Source organism: Ovis aries, chromosome 7 (assembly GCF_016772045.2).
Source record: "Ovis aries strain OAR_USU_Benz2616 breed Rambouillet chromosome 7, ARS-UI_Ramb_v3.0, whole genome shotgun sequence".
NCBI classification, from domain to species: domain Eukaryota; kingdom Metazoa; phylum Chordata; class Mammalia; order Artiodactyla; family Bovidae; genus Ovis; species Ovis aries.
In genome coordinates this window covers 27,063,111-27,085,262 of record NC_056060.1, presented here as the reverse complement: position 1 = coordinate 27,085,262, position 22,152 = coordinate 27,063,111, and the positions used below count along the sequence as shown (strand labels likewise).

Genomic DNA, 22,152 nt, shown 5'->3' with positions numbered 1-22,152 from the left:
TAGATTTTACTATTAGCAAGTGCAAGCTGGGTAACATCATGATAAGGCCGGTTGGCATTAAAATTCAGTGGTAAAATTCTTAGTGCTTATCAGTTTAACTCAATGAAGACATAGGTGTTCATTTCACCATTTTCATAAATTAGGACAACCCTTTCAAGAACTCAGTGGGTTGGATAGACACAGAATTGTAGAATATTAAACCGCAAGTGACTTGACTTCATACAAGTGAACAGAGCCACAGAGAGGTAAAGCATCTTGACCAAGGTCACACAGGCAGAGCAGGAGCAAAGTACCCAGCACTCTTGTCACTAGACGACACACTCATTCATTTTCTTCAACATGAACTTCATATTGTTCACTTCATTTTATTGGTGAAGAATCTGAGCCTCTGGGAAAATGACTAATCTGCCCAGCTCAGAGTCAGTTAGAAAAAGAGCTAAAGCTTTATAATTTTCAGGATTTATTTCTGAATCCATTTTGGAGTTTATGAAGAGAGCATCTAAGCAGTATAATATAAATTTAAAGCATTAATAAAGATAACTATTTTTCTGAATTTTATGAAGCTATTGAGAGTAAGCAGCACTAAGATGGCAACATAGATGGGTTTAGATTCCAGCAGGCAAGGTTTGATTCCCAGCTCTGTCATTTACTGCTTATGATATTAAGCAAATTTCTGAAACTTTTCTGTTTTAGTTTTCTTGTCTGTAAAAAGAGAATAATAATAGTTCCTTTCTCACAGGGTAGGAGAAGGGAATATAAGAATTCAGTAAAGCGGTGCTCAGTTTAATGTTCTGGTACTTAGAAGTTGATATACCTTTCAGCTCCTGCAGTGAGTATAAAAGGTATAGTTCATACATAAGAACTTCACTTCCATGTTTATCATTTCGGGTGCTTTCAGTGAAAAAAGAACAGAAAACCCAATTCAGATGGAGTAACGGATAAAGGAATTTTATGACTGGTGTATCAAGAGGTGATGGCCCCAGTCCCTTTGTTGAATTAATTCCTTGGCCCTGCTCACCTCCACAGCCAACATGGTGACTGCATTTCTGGGCCTCATCCATGAACAACATTGTTCAGGGGAATGGTGAGAAGGTTTCTTCTACTCTGGTATTCAAGGCAAGAATCCTGAGATCACTTTTGACTGGCGAACTTGATCAGGGGTCAACTGTTGAACCAATGGGCGTGACCTAGAAAATAACACGTGCTGGTGACTTCGTCACCAGAGCCACATTTGGAGGAGGGTTGGGTCCTTTCACAGAGGAACATGGCCATGAGGTAGAGAGGCAGATATCTGTACAAAAGCAGGGTTCTGTTAAGAAGGAAGAAGGGTCAAATAGATGCCGACTCGGTGGTCAGGAATATTCAATATGCCATGATGATCATCACCTACAGCATCTTTCATTCATTCGGTGGGTAGTGCTGAGATGTATGCAGCTCTGCACTTGATGTTCAGAAAGGGAGCAGAGGCCAAAAAGCTGTGTTAAGGAACTAGAGAATGTGCTGTCTGTAGCGTGCATGCGTTATCTAATGGGCCATGGTGGCTCTGTGGCGAGTACTTTCTGCGTTTAATGTCATTCGCGTTTGACACAAGCCCTGGGCCAGATCCAGACAGTCTTCACTTGTGTCAGCAACGCTGTCATGTATTTACTCCAGCTGCCTCAGCAAAAACTTCGAAAACTAGCTCTCTCTCAGGCCTGATGTCTGTAGTGCTTGCTCACTGAAATGCTCCAGTCTGATTTGAATCTTCAGAAAAGGAATCAAATATCCTCAACCCAGGATTGTCTATCCATGAGACTATGTCAGTTTCCTGAACTGCTGTAACAAATTACAAATTTGGTGGTTTAAGGGCTTCCCTTGTGGCTCAGATGGTAAAGAATCTGCCTGCAATGCCGGAGACCTGGGTTCGATCCCTGGGTTGGGAAGATCCCCTGGAGAAGGGAAAGGCTACCCACTCCAGTATACTGGCCTGGAGAATTCCATGGACTGTATAGTCCATGGGGTTGCAAAGAGTCAGACACGACTGAGCGACTTTCAGTTTCACTTTTGGTGGCTTAAAACAGCATAAATTCATTACCACCCAGCTCTAGATGTCGTAAGTTTAAAATGAGTTAGTAGCATTACAGTTCTTCTAAGGAGAATCCATTTCTTGCCTTTCCCAACATTGAAAGGCTGCCTGTATTTTTGACTAGTGGCCCTCCAGCAGAGGTACCAGTCCAGCCTCTGCTTCTGTCATCACAGGTCCATCTCTGACTCTTAACCCGCCTTCCTCCCTCTTATAAGGACCCTTGTGATTACATTGAGCCCACCCAGATAAGTCTTCCCATCTCAAGATCCTTAATGTAATCACATCTACAAAGCATCTTTAACATGTCAGGCAACAAGGTCACAGGTTCTGAGAATTCAGAGCTGAACATCTTAGTGGTGGGGTGGAGGGGCCTTATTCAGCCTACCTCAGGGAGGAAGAAAGCAAAGGTCGAAATACACTTGTTCTTTCCACTTGAAATTGATCTACCACCTGTTATGCCTCCAGAGCATTTGCAGCATACCGCAAGCTGACTTTTAATCACCTAGAATTTAAAAGTAAGTCTATGTAATTTAGAGGTGCATAATTATTTTTCTTTTCCCATTGTAAATGTGAGCATTATAAATTGCTTTCTAAGTTAACTAAGTACAGTGCAGTTCTGTTGGCTCCCTCTCCACAATGTAATCAGAATACTTTTTCTTCCAAACTGACCCAGGTTTAGGAGCACACTCAAAGAAATGTCACACCAGCCTAGGCTTGGGAATATGTAAGATGTTGGGATTTGCTTTGCCAGTGGCCAATATCTGCTGTTTGACATTAAGCATGCACCTCATTGCTTGATGGCCAGTTGGACTATGGTCTAAATTTAGGGACAAAAAGATTCTTTCCAGACCTCTGAAGCCTAAAACTTTAAACCTGTACCTTGAGAATAAATGACCTTTCTCTTATTATAGTTGGCAGTGCAAAGCTTGTAATTTGACCATTTAGAAAAGAGTTATACTAAGGATGATGGGTGACTCCCTAGAGAATTTTCTTGCAAGTTTCACAGAATAATGGACTTGAGATTCTGAGGTTCAATAGCTAGTTATAAAGTGACAAGTGGAAGGAAATAAGCAACCTACCAATAAATACTGGGCTCCCAAACTAATATATTAAACCTAGGTCTAATTTGAAGACACTCTAATCCTTTCTTCTTATATGGAGTATCTGACTAGTCGAGAAATCAAGTAGTGAAGTAGCTGTTTTTCTTTTAGACTATCTTTCAGTCATCAAATCTCCCTAAACAATACAGTGCCTTAGAAATATTTCCACTCTGAGTTAACCTGAGCAGTCATTTAAAATGTGGCTTCTAGATTGTATACTTGATATAATTGCCTGAATGTGACTATCCCTAATTACACTAATTACAACAGTGGAGTGTGAGTCAGATAGTTAATAATTTCATAAACGAAGCCATTTATAATCATCAAGGAAACCACGCGTATACATCTAGCTTCCCAAAGGCATTCTGTTTCATAGGAGCTGATTTTATTTCTCATCAGAAAAACAAGAGCTTGGTTCCATATCTTTCTTTCTTTTTACTTTTTGAAAAAAAGCACTACAGCTTTTTTAAAATCCCATGAGCTGAACCATCCAGTGCACTTGACAAGGCCTTCTTGGAACAGATAAATCGGTGGATAAAAATCCTATGATTGCAACCAAGACTGTGGAAGCAACTTCATCACGTGGTGGGCAGGTTCTAAGTGGAGCAGTTGGACGTCTGTGCACATGTGGGAGACGTTAAGAGGGGCCCAAACAGGAAGGCAAATGGCAGATTGACCTCTTCACCTCACTTTGTGTTTTGCCTAGAGCCTCACCCCCTTCAGGAGGTGTGTTTCTTTTCTCTCTCCCTCTCTCCCCTTTTTTTTTTTTTTTTTTTGTAGTTTGAACAATTTTATCTTCAATTGATTAACCATGTTATGTTAGTTTCAAGTGTACAGAAAAATAATTCAGTCATACCTACACAAGTATCTACTCTTTTCAGACTCTTATCCCATGTAAGTTTTTACAGAATATTGAGCAGAGTTCCCTGAGCTATATAGTAGATGTTTGTTTATCTATTTTAAATATAGCAGTGTATATACTTGTCAATCCCAAACAGGCTATCCCTTCCCCAACCCTTCCCCTCTGGTAACCCTAGGCTCATTCTCTAAGTAGAGAAACAGACTTCCAGACTTAGAGATGTTTTTCCTATGAACACCAAAGTGTTCTCAGTCATGAAAGGGCAGCATTTCCAAAGATGAACTTAGAAAAACAGCAGAAGTGAAATCAGTATTTAGTTGTATCTGTCTCTGCTTAAGAAAGAGATTCAAGTATTCTTGAGAATCATCTCCATTTGCTTTTCTGAAAATCCTTCCAAAATTGTCAGCACTCTACCACTGATACCAGAACAACAACAACAAAAATAAGTATTTACTCATGACTACTTCTGTAAATTATCTTTTGAAAGGAAATGGCATTGCAAACCATCGGAATGTGTTTTCTCTCAGATCATTTCATATTTTCCTTGGAAGATAAATTCATGATAGAATTTTTTCCTCCTTGCTTCTTTAGTCTCCATGCAATATGGACCTACAGCTTCCCCTGTGGCTCAGAGGTAAAGAATCCACTGCCAAGCAAGCAAGACAGGTTCAATCCCTGGGTCAGGAAGATCCCCTGGGGAAAGGAGTGGCTCCCCATCCCAGTATTCTTGCCTGGGAAATCCCATGGATAGAAGAGCCTGGTGGGCTACAGACCCTGGGGTCTCAAGAGTCAGACAGGACTTAGCAACTAAAAAGCAGCAGCAATATGGACTTATTCCAGAAATATAAAGAACTTCAGATAAAGGACTCATCATTAAGGGGAAAAGTAAGAGAGGAAGATCTGATCATTTCTCTTCTCTGATTTCTTTTGGGCGTGTGTATTATAACGGAAGTTGTACCTTCTTATAAATGGTCTCGTTTCTAAATGTCCTGGGAAAATACAGTTTTCCCCATTATTTTACACTTTATTTACATATTTAGTTTTCCCGGCTAGGCTGCTGTGGGTAGTAACTGTGTCTTGAAATAGTTTCATATAGAATACTTTATTCAGTATTGGTCATGTAACAGGAAATGTCATTCAATTGATAAGCTAACTTAGGGGGACATAACTGGAGGTAATTCACCTACTAAGATGAAGTGAAGTGAAGTCGCTCAGTCGTGTCCGACTCTTTGCGACCCCATGAACTGTAGCCTACCAGGCTTCTCCATCCATCGGATTTTCCAGGCAAGGGTACTGGAGTGGGTTGACATTTCCTTGTCCTCTAAGATGAGGACAGGCAGAAATGGATGAGTGAGGTGTGTCCTGAGGTGTGGATACACGTGGCAAACCCTTCTAGAGCAGACCACCCTGGTTTCAGGTGTTGCTGAGAATAAAGTCTTTGCTGAAGGGTCAGCAAATGTCAGGGGCAGAAAATCAGTGTTTCCCTCTACAGCCTGCAGCCCTCCTTTTCTCTGTGCCTCACTGTACTGGCTGCAGAGCAGGCTGCAGAGGGCGTGGCTGCCTCGGTGTCAAAGATACCTGGCTCCCTCCTTGCTCCCAAGGTGACTCATCTTCAACCCAAATGAAAGAGGGAAGCCTAGGGCCCTTCAGGCTGGTGGGGAGCCCTTTGGTAATGAGTGAATAATGGCCCGACCCCTTGCTGACTGCCAGGATTCAATTTTCAAAATAATGATTCTTTAATTTTCATTTTATTTCTCACGTGAGCTGTGTTACTCTCTTTATGCTCGTTTAATTTACCTCTCATCCGGAAACAGAGAAAGCTTCCTAAGGCACAGTTTTCAAGGTTCTGGTCTCAACCACTTGATTAGAATCACAATCTAATGGAACAGGGTTTATCTTAGCCAAAGGGAATGATTTGCCTTCCAGTAACAGCCATCCCCTAAGGTAGACCCTTTTATAGAGACAGTGATCCTCTAAATTTCAGCCTTGAGGCCCCTTTATGCTCTTAAAATTTACCAAGGATTCCAATATGCCTTAGTTTATGAGGATTGTATCTATTATATTACACAAGTGAAACTAAAATAGAATTTAAAACTGAGATTTTTTAAATATTTGTTAATTCATTGAAAAATAAGAAACCCGCTTATGCTTAATGAAATAATTCAGAGAAAGACAAGCACAGTGTATTATCACTTATGTGTGAAATCTAAAAAATAAATGAATATAGCAAAACTGACACAAACTCACAGATTCAGAGAACAAAGTAGTGATTAGCCTTGGGCACAGTGAGGAGAGAAAAGAGGGGAGGGGCAAGATTGGATACGGGAGGAAGAGATACAAACTATTACGAATGAAATAAACTGGCAGATTCGTGTTGATGTATGGCAAATCCGATACAATATTGTAAAGTAATTAGCCTCCAATTAAAATAAATATATTTATATTTTAAAAAAAAGAAATAAACTGTGGTGATATAGTATACAGCACAGAGAATATAGCCCCTATCTTATAACTTTAAATCAAATATAATCTATAAAAATATCAAATAAGTCTATTGGATACCTGAAACTACTATAATATTATAAATTAACTGTACTTAAATAAATACATAATAATAGAGTAAACCCATTACATGTTACATAAAAAACTTCTATGAAAAACAACTAAATAATTCAAAAAACTAAATAATTCAACAACTAAATAATTCAAAAAAATGATTGGTGATATTTTGCATTTTTATAAATCTCTTATGTCTGACTTAGATAGCTGGATTTTTTTTATTCTGATGTCTGGTTAAAGAATTAGCCTCAAACAGATATATAGTTGGAAAGAGAAGAAGTACTATTGGTAGCCTTTTCAGATAATTGTGGATATTCTTTTGATACTATGTTAAGTCTCAGCAAGTAATAGTTCCTCAAAAGTTATTTGCTGTGTGGAATTTGAAATAATAGTAAAGACTTTCTTTTTATTTGGTTATATAACAATCCATTGGTCTATCTTGTTTGTTAAATGGATTCTTTTATCCATGATGTTTTTGTAACACTACACATTGATCATTGGGAAATGACTGGTTCACTGAATTATACAGAGCTTTCAAATGTTGACACAGTTTATTATAAACTATTTCTTAAATTACATTCATTAATATCAACAACTTAATCAAAAATGTCTTTAAATGTTGGGAAGCTGTCAAATTCACAGTGGCAGATAAACATTTTCCAAAATTCTAGTTTTCTTGTGAAAGCTTGAATTTTAAACTTGGCAAGAAGTCCTAAGAGTTGTTTTCCTTGAAGTGACAGGCTTGTTTCATTTTTAAGAAAATATGTGTCAGTTACTCAAGTGTGATTAACCATAGCTTGTCTGTTGTTCTCTTAGTTAAGATGGCATTCCAAGAAAGAAGCAGCTAGTTTAGCTAGCAACAATCATGACAATCACACAGGTGTTTTTCCTTAGGAAAACCACTGGCCTTTGTACAACAGAAGCGCTTTAGAAATATGTATACTCAGGAATTTGTTGTTCAGTTCAGTCACTCAGTCATGTCCAACTCTTTGCCACCCCATGGACTGCAGCACGCCAGGCCTCCCTGTCCATCACCAACTCCCGGAGTTTACTCAAACTCACGTCCATTGAGTCGGTGATGCCATCCAGCCATCTCATCCTCTGTCGTCCCCTTCTCCTCCTGCCTTCAATCTTTCCCAGCATCAGGGTCTTTTCCAGTGAGTCAGTTCTTCACATCAGGTGGCCAAAGTATTAGAGTTTCAGCTTCAGCATCAGTTGTTTGTTGTTAATAAAAGTAATAATCTTTCTATGCCACTCAGAGCATTCTGATGCAAGCAGTACTGGTCATGTTCTGGTAATGCAGCAGGAAAGCATAGCATTTGGTGCTGCTGTCTTGATTTTGTGTGAAGGACCCAGCTGTTGTTTTCGTTTGTTTGTTTTTGCCCCACTAGTTTTACCTACTATTGCTTTTGCACCATTAGTGCAGCTAATCACACAATGAAAAAGACAAATAGCATCTTAGAACTATTATGAAAGTACAACAGGCCTTGCAAACTGCCTGAAGGGTCTTGGAGACCCCAGGGCTCTGTGAACCCAACTTTTATAGTTACTGGCACAGATAGCATAAGAGTTACCTTTTATTAAGCCCATGGTTTGTGCCAGAGGTGGTTATGTGCATTAATTATTTTAATCCCCAGGTATGCAGTTACATGAAGAACCTATCACATTCTAGAAAATGTGTTCTTTTTAACCTCTCTACCCTGGTTCATTTATGCTGTTCTATTGCTGGTTCGTGGGAGCTAATTAAATTCCGAGCAATTTTCAACTGCATTGCTGCCAGGGGTATAAAGCTCCATTTTCTCAGTCCCAGAGGTGTTCAGACCTTTAAAAATTCATGATTCAGCCTAGGTTTGCTTGGTGGGTGCTAGGTCTCCAGCGTATGTCAGGCTGCAAAGTACGCTGTGCTTCTCAGGGCTCTTAACAATGTTTCTCTCCCTGTCCCCAGTTCATTTTCATCTCACAGTTATACTTTCTCTCACTTTCTGAACCTTGTCTCACAACCTGAAACCTTGTCCAACAAGGATGGTCTTAAATTCTGTGCCTTCTACTGAGTTACATCTGCCTATCAATACACAATGGAGAAGGCAATGACACCCCACTCCAGTACTCTTGCCTGGAAAATCCCATGGATGGAGGAGCCTGGTAGGCTGCAATCCATAGGGTTGCTGAGAGTCAGACATGACTGAGCGACTTCACTTTCACTTTTCACTTTCATGCATTGGAGAAGGAAATGGCAACCCATTCCAGTGTTCTTGCCTAGAGAATCCCAGGGATGGGGGAGCCTGGTGGGCTGCCGTCGATGGGGTCGCACAGAGTCGGACACGATTGAAGCGACTTAGCAGCAGCAGCAGCAACAGCATCAATACACAATGATGAGGTGCTTTTTCTGTCAGGAGCTTGGGAGTCACAATTTTTTAACTGAGCATTAGCTGGGTCACACATAGATAATTGTTTAGCCCATTGCCTCACATATACATTAAAGACTGACCTGGACAAAGAACCCATGGGGCATTTCTCATTCTGCCCTTTCAGGTTAAAGAGCTGTTTCCCAGAAATGTACTCACAGACATAGGGAACAGACTTGTGGTTGTCTAGGGTGAGGGGATAGGGGAGAAGGATTGGGAGTTTGGGATTAGCAGGTCCAAACCTATTACATACACATTGAATAACAAGGTCCCCTGTATAGCACAGGAAACTGTATTCAATATTCTGTGATAAACCACAATGGAAATGAAAATTTTTAAAAAGACTGTGTATATATAATATATATATACATGCATACACATAACTGAATCAGTTTGCTATACAGCATAAATTAACACAATATTGTAAATCAACTATACAAAAATAAAATCTTGCCCTTTCCAAAAAAAAAAAAATATATATATATATATATATATATAGCTATTTCTATTCCCATTTGCCCTCTCATGAGGTATTATGCTGAAATGAACCATTCTCTAGGCTATAAATGTTGATTTGGATTGATAAGTCAGTGTGTGGCTAAGAGCTCACCCGAATCTTGAATTAATCCGAAAGACAGGTTAAGGGAATATTTACATGGTTTCACTGTGACTCTGTAGAATTCCCTGTTGAAAAGAGGATGGTTCTTGAGCTGGTTAATACTTCTGGTTGCTTTTCATGTGTGGCAGGGACTGTGGTCATGTGTATTATCTCTGCAAAGGATTTGGTTGTAAGTATTGAGAACTGTAATTCTTTCAGTCCTAAGTCAGGCTTAAGAGGAAACTGTACGTACAGGCCCAGGTAAGCTGATGTTGCATGCAAGAACATCTACGGTTTTGTCCTGCTTTTACTCATTAGTGTGACTATTAAGTAGGAGAAACAGAAACTTTCACATTTGACTGCTGAGAAAACCAGTTCCTGAGAGGAGACCAGGCTTAGACGGTAACTAACTTTTCTCCCCCCGAAAGTTCAGCTATTGTCTAACCTAACAAATGTTAGTCAGCAGTCCCTGCCTGGTGAGATCTCTTAGGAACATCTTTTAACTGTGCTTCTCTCTGCCTTGGGTATCCTTTTTTTTTTTTAGATTTTTAGCTTGTGTCTCCTGTCTAAACCTAAAACTCCCCCAGGGGTGATGGACACAGAAGTAAGGTGAATTAATCCTTTACATCTAGAGCTCTTCTGGAGCTTTGGTAACAAAGTTCAGCTTTCATATCCTTATGATGAGCCATTATTGTATGTAGAGAAGACACCTGCCATATTTAATGTCACAGAGGCAGAACATTATGTAAGACAGGGCGCAGGCTACTGAAAGCACCTATCTGAGCTTATTCCCAGTGCTTTCACTGAAGGACTGCATAACCCTCATCAACCCCTGAGCTCTGCCTTTCTCACTGGTCTGAATTAAGGGTCTTGGTGCCATCTATACCTTGCAGGAGTGTAGCAGGCAGAGCTGGACTTGGACGCAGTAATAAGAGCAGCGTGTCTCACTGTGTTACAGCATCTTCAGGAAATGTGTATGACATGGTGGGGGGGGGTGGTGAGCAGTGCCTCCCAGACGTTCTGGCAGGATCCCCTATCACACTGTCCTCCTGCTCAGATCTGCGTCTCCCTTTTGGTCATCTTCTTACACCGATGCCCATCGGCACTTCTCAGGGGCCATTCAGTTCAACCTGTGAAGGTCCCGGTGCTGGTTTGGTTCCCACCTGAGCCATCTTTCCTCTACTTGTGCAGCCAGTGGTGTTTCTGTGCAACCAGCATGAGCCCTGAGACGTCCTGCATTCACTCATACTGGTTTCTCCCTTGATGCTTGTGAAGCATCTGACACAGTGTCAGCTGACTCCTGCCAAAGATCCAGAACAGCACAGTCAGTTGAGGATGGTGCTCAGATGTCCGGTTGCAAAGTCTTTGGACCTAATAGAAGGTTCTCAGTCTACTTCGCTCTATCCCCTAATGTATTTTTCTATTTGTGTCATCTCAAATATGTTTTAGAGTTCTTGAATCAGTGGTATGGCTTACTCAGTTGGTAACAAAGTTCAGTTTTCATATGCTTATGATGAGCCGTTATTGTATGTAGAGAAGACACCTGCCATATTTAGTGTCACAGAGGTAGAAAATTATCTAAGACAGGGCACAGGCTACTGAAAGCACCTATCTGAGCTTATTCCCAGTGCTTTCACTGAAGGACTGTGTAACCCTCATCAGCCCCTGAGCTCTGCCTTTATCACTGGTCTGAATTAAGAATCTTTGTGCCATCCATACCTTGCAGGAATGTGGCAGGCAGAGCTGGACTTGGATGCAGTTATAAGAGCAGCAGTTATAATATCTATATCTAATGAACTCTGGGAGATGGTGATGGACAGGAAGGCCTGGCGTGCTGTGATTCATGGGGTTGCAAAGAGTTGGACACAACTGAGCGACTGAACTGAACAACTGAACTGAATATATAGATATTATACTATCTATAATGGTAGATAGTATCTTTAGAATACTTTGAGGATGTATTTATGGTAGAGAAATCCTAGCACTTAATGGTGCTTTACTCCCAAGAGGCAGTGCCCAATGTCTTCTTATGTTTTCGTCCATCCAGAATCACTCCCCACTCTATCCTGTTGCACTTATACACAACCCCACCTTAGTGTGTATTGCATTGTATTACAAAATAAGGATAAAATGTAGCTTTTAAGTCAAAATGAAAAGTTGTGAGCACCCTGACGGCAAGAAGGCATCTTATTTTGTCTTTATGTCCAGCATCATTCAAGCATCACTGAATGCCATTTAATCCAAATAGAACATTTGGCCTTCTCAGTTCAAATTGAAGATATCTTTTATTATAATATGGCTCATGAACCTGCCTTTTGGTATGCGTTCTACTTCTCTGTGTGCCATAATCCACCTTTAAGAATGTTTTTAACCCTACCCAGCTGATGTTGTACGTTATCACTGAGTGGAGTGACAGAGGTGCGCAGTGCTCCTGAGCTTCGACAGCCACAGTACTGGTGCTTCCCCTTGTCCTTCCAGCGACCCTGAAGGAGCTCATCTCACAGACCATGATCCGTTGGGCCCAGGAGGACCAGATCCAGGATGCGGAGCTGGTCCGGATGATGTTCAACCTTCTGCGGCGGCAGTACGACAGCATCGGGGAGCTGCTGCAGGCGCTGCGCAAGACCTATACCATCAGCCAGGCCTCCGTGAGCGACACCATCAGCCTGCTAGCCGCCCTGGGCCAAATTCGCTGCCTGCTCAGCGTCAGGATGGGCAAGGAGGAGGAGCTACTCATGATCAACGGGCTGGGGTGGGTCATTCCCATCAAGGGCAAGCTTGCAGAGGAGGCAGTTCTGAAATCAAGTCACATAAAAACCTCTGGGTTCCCCATCCTGATTTCACTCCTTTTGGGATATATGCTCATTAAAGCAGTCCCCTTCAATAACCTCAGAGACCAGACAGTGGGCTACTTGGGGTGAAGGGCCTTGGCCAGAAGTAGGAAGGAATCTTGGAAAAAAGCAGATATTTAGTTTGAATCTGATAAAAATAGTCCCAGGGAAGCAATGAAAAAATTCAAAGGAAGGGACAATGTGTTCAACCCAACATGAGAGAAACTTTTTTGAGCACCTAAGATTTTAACTGGAAATCTTCTGAGGCTTCCCTTTGAATAATTATAGCCTTTTTCCTCCCTTTTCTTGGGAGTAGAGTCATTGTCATCAATTCTTCAAAATGTGTTTCCTCATGACAATAGCTTGTAGATCTTCCTTAGAAGCCACATCACTAGAAAGATTGGATTTTATTTATTTGCTTGTTTTTGTTTTCATAATTTTAATTTTTTGATTTTTAAACAATTTTAAAGGTTGCTTTCCTTTTACAGTTATTACAGAATATTGGTTATATTCCCTGTGTTGTACAATATATGCTTGAGCCTATCTTACACCCAACAGTTTGTACCTCCCATTCCCCTACCCCTATATTGCCCCATCCTCTCCTCCCCACTGACAACCACTAGTTTGCTGTCTAATCTGTGTCTACTTCTGTTTTGTTATATTCACTAGTTTCTTGTATTTCTTAGATTTCACTTATAAGTGCTATCATACAGTATGTGTCTTTATCTGTCTTATTTCACTTAGCAAAATGCCCTCCAAGTCCATTCATGTTGCTGCAAATGCAAAATTTCATCTTTTTATGGCTGAGTAGTATTCCACTGTATATGTACACCACAAGAAAGATTGCATTTTAGATATCAAAAAGATTTCCTTTAATTAGGTAACATAGTTCTATACTGCAGATGAGAAACCTAAAGCCCAAAAAAATAAATTCACTGACTAACACAGGATTGGAAAAGGTCAGTTTTCATTCCAATCCCAAAGAAAGGCAATGCCAAAGAATGCTCAAAATACCACACAATTGCACTCATCTCACACGCTAGTAAAGTAATGCTCAAAATTCTCCAAGCCAGGCTTCAGCAATATGTGAACCATGAACTTCCAGATGTTCAAGCTGGTTTTAGAAAAGGCAGAGGAACCAGAGATCAAATTGCCAACATCTGCTGGATCATCGAAAAAGCAAGGGAGTTCCAGAAAAACATCTATTTCTGCTTTATTGACTATGCCAAAGCCTTTGACTGTGTGGATCACAATAAACTGTGGAAAGTTCTGAGAGAGATGGGGATACCAGACCACCTGACCTGCCTCTTGAGAAACTTCTTGAGTAACAGGTCAGGAAGCAACAGTTAGAACTGGACATGGAAAAACAGACTGGTTCCAAATAGGAAAAGGAGTACGTCAGGGCTGTATATTGTCACCCTGCTTATTTAACTTCTATGCAGAGCACATCATGAGAAACGCTGGGCTGGAAGAAGCACAAGCTGGAATCAAGATTGCAGGGAGAAATATCAATCACCTCAGATATGCAGATGACACCACCCTTATGGCAGAAAGTGAAGAAGAACTAAAGAGCCTCTTGATGAAAGTGAAAGAGGAGAGTGAAAAAGTTGGCTTAAAGCTCAACATTCAGAAAACGAAGATCATGACATCTGGTCCCATCACTTCTTGGCAGATAGATGGGGAAACAGTAGAAACAGTGTCAGACTTTATTTTGGGAGGGCTCCAAAATCACTGCAGATGGTGATTGCAGCTGTGAAATTAAAAGACACTTACTCCTTGGAAGGAAAGTTATGACCAACCTAGATAGCATATTGAAAAGCAGAGACATTACTTTGCCAACAAAGGTCCGTCTAGTCAAGGCTATGGTTTTTCCAGTAGTCATGTATGGATGTGAGAGTTGGACTCTGAAGAAAGCTGAGTGCCGAAGAATTGATGCTTTTGAACTGTGATGTTACAGAAGACTCTTGAGAGTCCCTTGGACTGCAAGGAGGTCCAACCAGTCCATTCTGAAGGAGATCAGCCCTGGGATTTCTTTGGAAGGAATGATGCTAAAGCTGAAGCTCCAATACTTTGGCCACCTCATGCGAAGGGTTGACTCATTGGAAAAGACTCTGATGCTGGGAGAGATTGGTGGCAGGAGGAGAAGGGGACGACAGAGGATGAGATGGCTGGATGGCATCACTGACTCGATGGACGTGAGTCTGAGTGATCTCCGGGAGTTGGCGATGGACAGGGAGGCCTGGTGTGCTGCAGTTCATGGGGTTGCAAAGAGTCAGACACGACTGAGCGACTGAACTGAACTGAACTGAACCCACAGTTTTACCTGAATAAAATCAAGTGCTAGAACCATAGTCTTCCTGCTGCTGGAATTGTCATCCTACCACCCTCAAACCAGCAAAGTAAAGGAGCATCACTGAGATCCAGAACAGGGACACTGGCAGTTGAGGCAGGACGAGGGGATACATGCATTCCTTAAATTCATTTCCAAAGAGGAATCTTACAATAGAGGTGAAGAGACTTTTATGGAGAGAGGAAATAGCTGCAGAATTAGCCTTTCTCCCAGCCCTTGTGGTAGACATAGCTCCACTAAAACCTAGTGGTGTCTCCTTTTAACAGCTGCAGCCCTCTGGAGAAAGGGATATGGGCTGAGAGTAACCACTTGCAAGGTATTACACAGCCAGGTCACAGGTCGCCTCTGTATTTTGATTTGCCTGCAGCTTTAATATGTGATTTATGTTGAATGACTTAAAAACATAATTCTTTTCATGTTTCATTTTGATCATTTTATTGAGTGCTATTATACCAAAATATTGTTTGCACCTAATACACAATTGCCTTAAGAAAAGGGCACAACCCTACCCTACCACTTGGATAACTAAAGTACATAGAGACATAGATATAAGGACACGAGAACAAAAAATAGAAGACCCTTAATACACAGAGGAAGAGAAATTCAGTGGTTTGGGCTATCTCAAAATTATCACAAGCAAAAAAAAAAAAAAAAACGAGGGGCAGCTACTTGATGTCATCAGAAGGAAATATTTAAAAGAAAGAAAGTAGAAATATATGAGCATAGATATTCCTATCAGCTAAAAACATCCCTCCACATATATTCCACCAACCTAGTGCCTTCTGACCATCTTTCCAGCAGATGGCATGTACATCAGAAGTGAAAGTTTTAGTCCCTCAATCGTGTCCGACTCTTTGTGACCCTATGGACTGTAGCCTGCCTGACTCCTCTGCTCCTCTGTCCATGGAATTTTCCAGCCAAAAATACTGGAGGGGGTAGCCATTCCCTTCTCTAGAGGATCTTCCCAACTCAGGGATCAAACTCATACGTTAGTTCACCCTGAATGTGTATGTGTGTGCATTTGTGTATGCTCAACGCTGAATTGTTGTGGCATTGAAATAAGCAAGGGCTGACTTCTCTCTCCAATCATCCTAGAGACATAATGAACAACAAGGTGTTTTACCAGCACCCCAACCTCATGAGAGTCCTCGGCATGCATGAGACAGTCATGGAGGTGATGGTGAACGTGCTGGGTGCAGAAAAGTCTCAGGTAATGCTCCAAGGAGAGTCTATCTTGAATTTGACCCCTGCACGTGGCTGGTGCCTACTGCCTACTGATTCTTCCCAGGGAGGGCACGGGGATGAGCACAAAGCCAAGAAGGAGCAAGGAGATGGGACCCAGCCAGTGTAAGGATTCTCAGTCATTTCACTGGGCTGCTCAGTCTCCTTCACATCCTCTTCTGCAGTCCTGCTCCTTCCAAGATGGAATTCCTCCGGGTTCCACTTAGGAGCCTGGTGTGTTTGGTGCTGTGTCAGAAGGCAGTTCTAAAGGAGAACAGGATTTTAATAACGATCCTGGCACTTTTCCCACTGGAGTGTACGTGTGTCCTGTCTGAGCCAAGCTCCTGACGATGTCGATTTTCTAGCCAGCCCTGCCATAAGGGGCCCGGGAGCTCCTGCTGCTGAGGGACGGGGAGTGCCAGTAGGGCCCACCTGGGCAGGCATTGCACCTTGTCCAGGTCCTTCTCAGAGTCAGAGAGGTTCTAAGGCAACAGATAGGGGATGTTTTTAAATATTGGAAATTCTAGAGTACCTGGTCCTAGGAAAGCAGTGCCACCGATATTGACAGGTGAGCGTTGTGAAGGAAGAACCCAGGAGCCCCATTCACCTTGCTCCTCATTTGCTTCCCTCTGATCTCTCAGGAAAGTGGACTCTCCCCAGAAGACCTCTGAACAAACACCTGTGTGCCTCAGCAAGCAGACAGACTAACTTTTAGAATCTTACTTCCTAGAGCACGTTCCATGATTCTAAAAGTGGAAATCAAGGGCTTTCTTGGATCCTGAGCCAAGGTTAACACTGACACCATTTATTGAGCATGATTGATCAAACAGAAAATGTGGCCAGACCCTGGAGATGCTAATTACTTTGTTAAGCAGGGAAGCCAACCACTCTTGATGGTAATAGAAGTTGGCACTTTGGTGCTAAATTGTAAGAATCATATTATGAATGCTCTAGGAGCCCATAGGAGAGTGGTGATCATGGACAGAGGTAACTGGGGGAGGCTCACAGTCTGAAAGGGTGATGCTGTTGAGGCTTCTCCAGCAGGAGAGGCCGATCTTCACCCAGAAGACTTAGGTTTGATACAGGGCTAGATCTTGTTTTCTGTGATCAGCCATCTCCCTTTCTGTCCCCTCCCTTCCTACTCAGAAACAGTGGTCTGATGTAGGGTTGAACAATTTCACATGACATCTGAGGATGACTAGAATTCTGGCTTGACATCTATTTTTTTTGAAAGAAAGATACTTCAGGAGCTATAATTAGCTCTCGATATTTTTAGAAGCCTCTCATTAGGTGTCTATTCTCTGTCGCTCCTATGAAAATGTCTTGGAAACAACCGGAAGCAAGGAGAAAATTCTTTTTCCCAACTGTTCACAGCTTACAAGGCTCCCACCTAAGACTCTTTGAAGTCAGCCTTTTCAGAAAGGCTTCGTGATAGATTCTTCCCCGTGACACTTTCTACTTCTCCCTACAGATTGCCTTTCCAAAGATGGTTGCTAGCTGTTGCCGCTTCCTGTGCTATTTCTGTCGAATCAGCCGACAAAATCAGAAGGCCATGTTTGAGCATCTAAGTTACCTGTTGGAGAACAGCAGTGTTGGCCTAGGTAGGTCATGTTAGAACTTCTGCAGTTGGCTTGGGTTACCCTTCCCTTGCTGGCCGCTTAGGCAGTAAAAGCAGAGAAGTCACATGTATGCTATGGTATTTTTAAATAGAAGAAGGAATCCTGCCTGGTCTCAAAACATGTGAGATGATAATAATACCATGTCTCTGCTTTCCAACCTAAGGAGAGAAGTCGCTGCCAACGGGCCGTGATGACAGTAACGATGACAGATTTGTTTTGGCTTAGGCACATAGTTTATAGTCACATAGCGCACATAGTTTTGCTTCCTCTCTCTGGGGACCCGGGGTTCATGAAATGCTACCTGAGATTATGGATGTAGTCTGGAGATCCAGCACCTCCAAGCCCATTCAGCTGACCAGGGAGCAATGCTAATAATTCCAAGGTCATGGATCCAATCCCTTCTTGGCAGGCTGGCTGCAGGCGACATGCCTGTCCCATCAGCTAACCAGCCAGTGCTTTCATAGTTGCAAGGCCAGGCCAGGAGCAACTATGGACAAACTGTAAATCCAACACCACCGCTAGGAAACCAGTGCAGGCACTTGTCTTACTCACTCTTCTGTATGTGAACTAAATAAATCTGTGGAAGACACAGATACATTATGTGCACGTGAAATCTGAAATCTCGGGTTTCCTGTTTATCAAATGCAACCTCATGGGATTGCAAAAGGAGGTGCACACGACTTAGGGACTAAGCAACCACAAGCTTAGACTAACCAACCTTTTTATAAAATGCCACCTAAAGTTTTTCTCAATTTTAGCCTAAGAACCAAACAAAGGGAAATGAAAGACAATGTTGGTGACCTGATATAATTCTAAGAGCTAGTCTGTTTCAGGTTATTTTTAAACCCTAGGTGGTGACCCCAGAAATGACCAAGTTATGTGAGCTTGGTTATCAAGTGACATCTGAGACTTTTGAATGGTCTCAAGAACGATGGCCCAAGAACTTCCATGTTAGAAAAGCACTTGAAAATACGTGGCCCCAGTTGCTCCTATGAAGTGATTTTCTAACTTAAGCTATATTCACTGTCAGTAATGAGTGTTGGGGAGGAAGGATAGAAAACAAAGCTGCTCTTGTTTTGTTTTCCTCCTTTCCTAATAAACCACTCATTCTCTCTCAAAAAAAAAAAAAGAAAGAAAGAAAGAAAAGAAAGCTGCTCTTGGATTGGGCGGGCAGCCCCCCTTTGAGGACAGCGATGTATCCAGGTTTTGTGTTTGCTGACCTCTCCTGGCCATTACTGTGCACTGCAACCTCAGCTCAGCGCCGGGTGGCCTCTTTCTCCCTTTCTCTCCCCTTCTCTCCTTCCTCAGCTTCCCCCTCGATGAGAGGATCCACCCCGCTGGATGTGGCCGCTTCCTCCGTGATGGACAACAATGAGTTAGCTCTGGGCTTAGAGGAGCCAGACCTCGAGAAGGTAACTGGCCTTGGGGAGGTGCTGTGCCTGCTCTCCCCTGCTTATAGCACAGCCAAGCCAAGGGAAAGCAGACCAAAGGCTGAGCCTCCATCAGAACCTCTTCAGTGTGTAAGGAAAGTGTGGCGGGATGTGAGTCCTGGGAATCGTGTGATAATTAGGACCGGAGCATCTGCTGTGGACAGGACTTGCCAGCTCCACAGACACCTTCACCTTCTTCCTATCCTGTCTTCACTGTTTCCTTGACTGGACAGCTGATGAGACTGACGATGCACTTTCTCAGTCTGGAGAGGAGCCATCTAGTCAGGAGGAGGGGGACAAGGAAAGGACTGTCCACTGTGTGCTGGGTTTGGGAGCAGCTAGGAGCAGGCATCTGACTCCAACAAAGGGATCAGGAAGGGCTCTCAGCAAAGAGGTGACCCTGAGGGTGGGCAGAAGCTACTCAGTCATACTGAAGACAAGCGTGTGCCAGGAATGTCTGAATTTCAGAGAAGAGAGCATGGTGTGCTTGAACTTCAGAAAGCTGGCTGTGACCAGAGCCCCGAAGCTTGCGGGGAGTGCTGAGAGGGGAGGAGAAACAGAAATGACTGGGCCCTATGCTGCCATTGCTGCTGATCGCAGAGGTCCATACACCTGTGGAATCACTGTGTGCCAGGCCTCACTCAGAATTGAGTCACATGATCCTCAGACAAGCCTTTTTATCATTGCCCCAGTTATAGGAGAGGAAACTGAGGCATAGAGAGATGAGGTAGCATCCTCAGAGTCATCGGGTCCGAGTGTCAGAGCCAGGGTCGAAAGCGCTGGGCTCTGGAGGCCGTGCTGTTACCTGTGATGTTACGGGTCCTCACTCTAGAGCCTCGAGCCACAGAAACCACTGGAGGGCTTCAAGCAGTGGAGAAACACGACACGGTTTTTTATGTTCTGGAACACGTCCTGGTTTTAGGAAGAAGAAGTGATTGGAACAGAAGCAAGACAAACCCCACCCCACCCCATACACACACGAAGTCAGGAGCTGCGCACCCAGCAGCGAGTTTCATGATTGCTATTCTGTGAATGCCCTAGGCATTCCTGGCCTCTGCCTCCGAGACAGAGCTTAGTCAGACTTGGGTATTCATCCATTTACATGGCAATAAATATCTCAGTTTTCATTTAGGTGATATGATGCTAACTGACACCTGTATTTAAAATTAGGTGATGAGTCTCTCAGAAGGGAGACCAGGAGGCAGGGAGGAGAGAGAGAGGGTACCCAGGGAAATCTGTAGAGGAGAAGGAGAGCCCACCCAGTCAACCAGTGACTGGACATTTTGGTTTTGAAATCCCATGGTCAAATGAACAGGCCCAGCCTGCACCCAACATTGTCTCCCCCATGGCGCCTTAGTTAGGCCTATGTTGAAATCCCATGTCCCTCTTGCCAGAACTTTTAAATGGCATGTCCCTCTTGCCAGAACCGGGAAATCATAGCATATGGCTTATATCTACATAGCAGTGATCATCAGTCTTGTCAATTGCTTGGAAACAAAAATGAGTAAAAGGTTCCAATTTCAAATCTGCTCAATTATTTACTTGGAAAGTAGTGGGCTGTCTCCAGCTTCTAGAGAAATGAAAACCCTTCAGTTCCCAGAATTGTGCATGCCTTACCAGCTATATAAAAAACTTCCATTCAAAAAAAAAAACCTGGGCACTTAACTTTTGTTTTGTGCTTGGCAGGTGGTGACCTACTTGGCAGGCTGTGGCCTGCAGAGCTGCCCCATGCTTCTAGCCAAAGGATACCCTGATGTCGGCTGGAACCCCATTGAAGGGGAGCGCTACCTGTCCTTCCTGAGGTTTGCCGTCTTCGTGAACAGTGAGTCTCAGTTTCCCATGCCTTTCAGACCTAGGATGGCACAAAAGCACTGCGTACCAAGAAAAGGAAATTCTTTGCACTGCTTCCTATCTATAAACACGATAGATTGTATAGGTAGGTGACAGCTGATAGAAAAACCTCTGGGACAATCAGGCTAGACAGGGATCAAGAGTGGAATCCAGGGGAGACAGTCCTGAAAGCTAGGACCAGAGCCTACGAGAAGCTCACTACATCAGCCTGCGCTTGTCACCTCTTCGTACCTCTTCTTCTAAAAGAGGGCGCTTGTTAATATCTTGATCTCACTTGTTCCCAGAATTAAATGCAAGGGTGTCTCTAGATTCTTAGAGTTTTGGATGGATGGATGAATGGTGGGATGGATGGGTGGATGATTGGATGGGTGGATGAATGACTAAAAACATGGAAGAGCTGATAGCTGTTAAAGATAACTAAACTCCCAGTAGGGGAAAAAAAAAAAAGAATTGTTATAGAAACACTAAATATCCTTCTTCTTAATGCAAACCACCTCTCATTCATAGTGAATTCCAAGTTGACACAAATTTTGCATTTCCACTAGTTTAATATGCTGAATATTGCATAAAATGAGTAGTTTCTTAAAACTGTACCTTGTCTCCAAAATTGTGTTATGATATTAATACCAGCTTACTTGTATTTACATTATAGTTACAATCTTTCTCCCTTTTCCTATTTTAGAGTTTCTGGCTAACAAACCTAGCTGGGCTAGTTAGTGATTGCAGAGAGGGATTTCTGTGAATAAGCAGTCGTGCCGATTGTTCTATGAGAATTCACCTAAAAATGTATTGGTATCACGCGGGCATTGTCTTGCCATGTGCTCTTCTTGTCTCCTTCTCCCCAACCCCCTGCTTATTTTCCTACATCATAATGCACTCTGTCCTTAATGTTTGAATGGTTTCCAGTGTCCCAGTTTTTTCCCTTTCTTGACTTGGTCACAGACCTTGAGATGCTTGTCTTTTGTCCCCCTAGGACTCAGCCCAGCCAGGTTTTCAGGGATCTGGGTTTTCTGCCTCCCTCTGTTCCATATCTACTGTCTGCTCATCATCGACATTGCTAAACTCCCATTTTCTTCCTCTGTGCCAGTTTCAGAGTATCCTCTGATAGCCTGTCTTACTTCTAGTCCAGATGACTGCATATCCCGAATTAGTGCAGCGTTATTGTGGTAATAAAGGGGATTTTGTGTAGATTTTAAAGATTCATAAAGGCCACCAAATTCTATCAATAGACTGTGTGACACATACCAGATCCAGGAAAGACCCA

At 42.6% G+C, this 22,152-nt stretch overlaps 1 protein-coding gene across 1 annotated transcript in view; it reads left to right on the top strand.

Moving 5' to 3' along the window:
* The window catches only part of RYR3 (ryanodine receptor 3), a 576,153-nt gene that overhangs the window by 412,809 nt on the left and 141,192 nt on the right, over positions 1–22,152 (top strand). Inside the window, exons 39-43 of the mRNA XM_060419037.1 lie at positions 12,065–12,338; positions 15,863–15,977; positions 17,460–17,589; positions 18,916–19,019; positions 20,724–20,859. Coding sequence (XP_060275020.1) covers positions 12,065–12,338; positions 15,863–15,977; positions 17,460–17,589; positions 18,916–19,019; positions 20,724–20,859 — 759 coding nt within the window. The remainder of the gene's footprint in view (positions 1–12,064; positions 12,339–15,862; positions 15,978–17,459; positions 17,590–18,915; positions 19,020–20,723; positions 20,860–22,152) is intronic.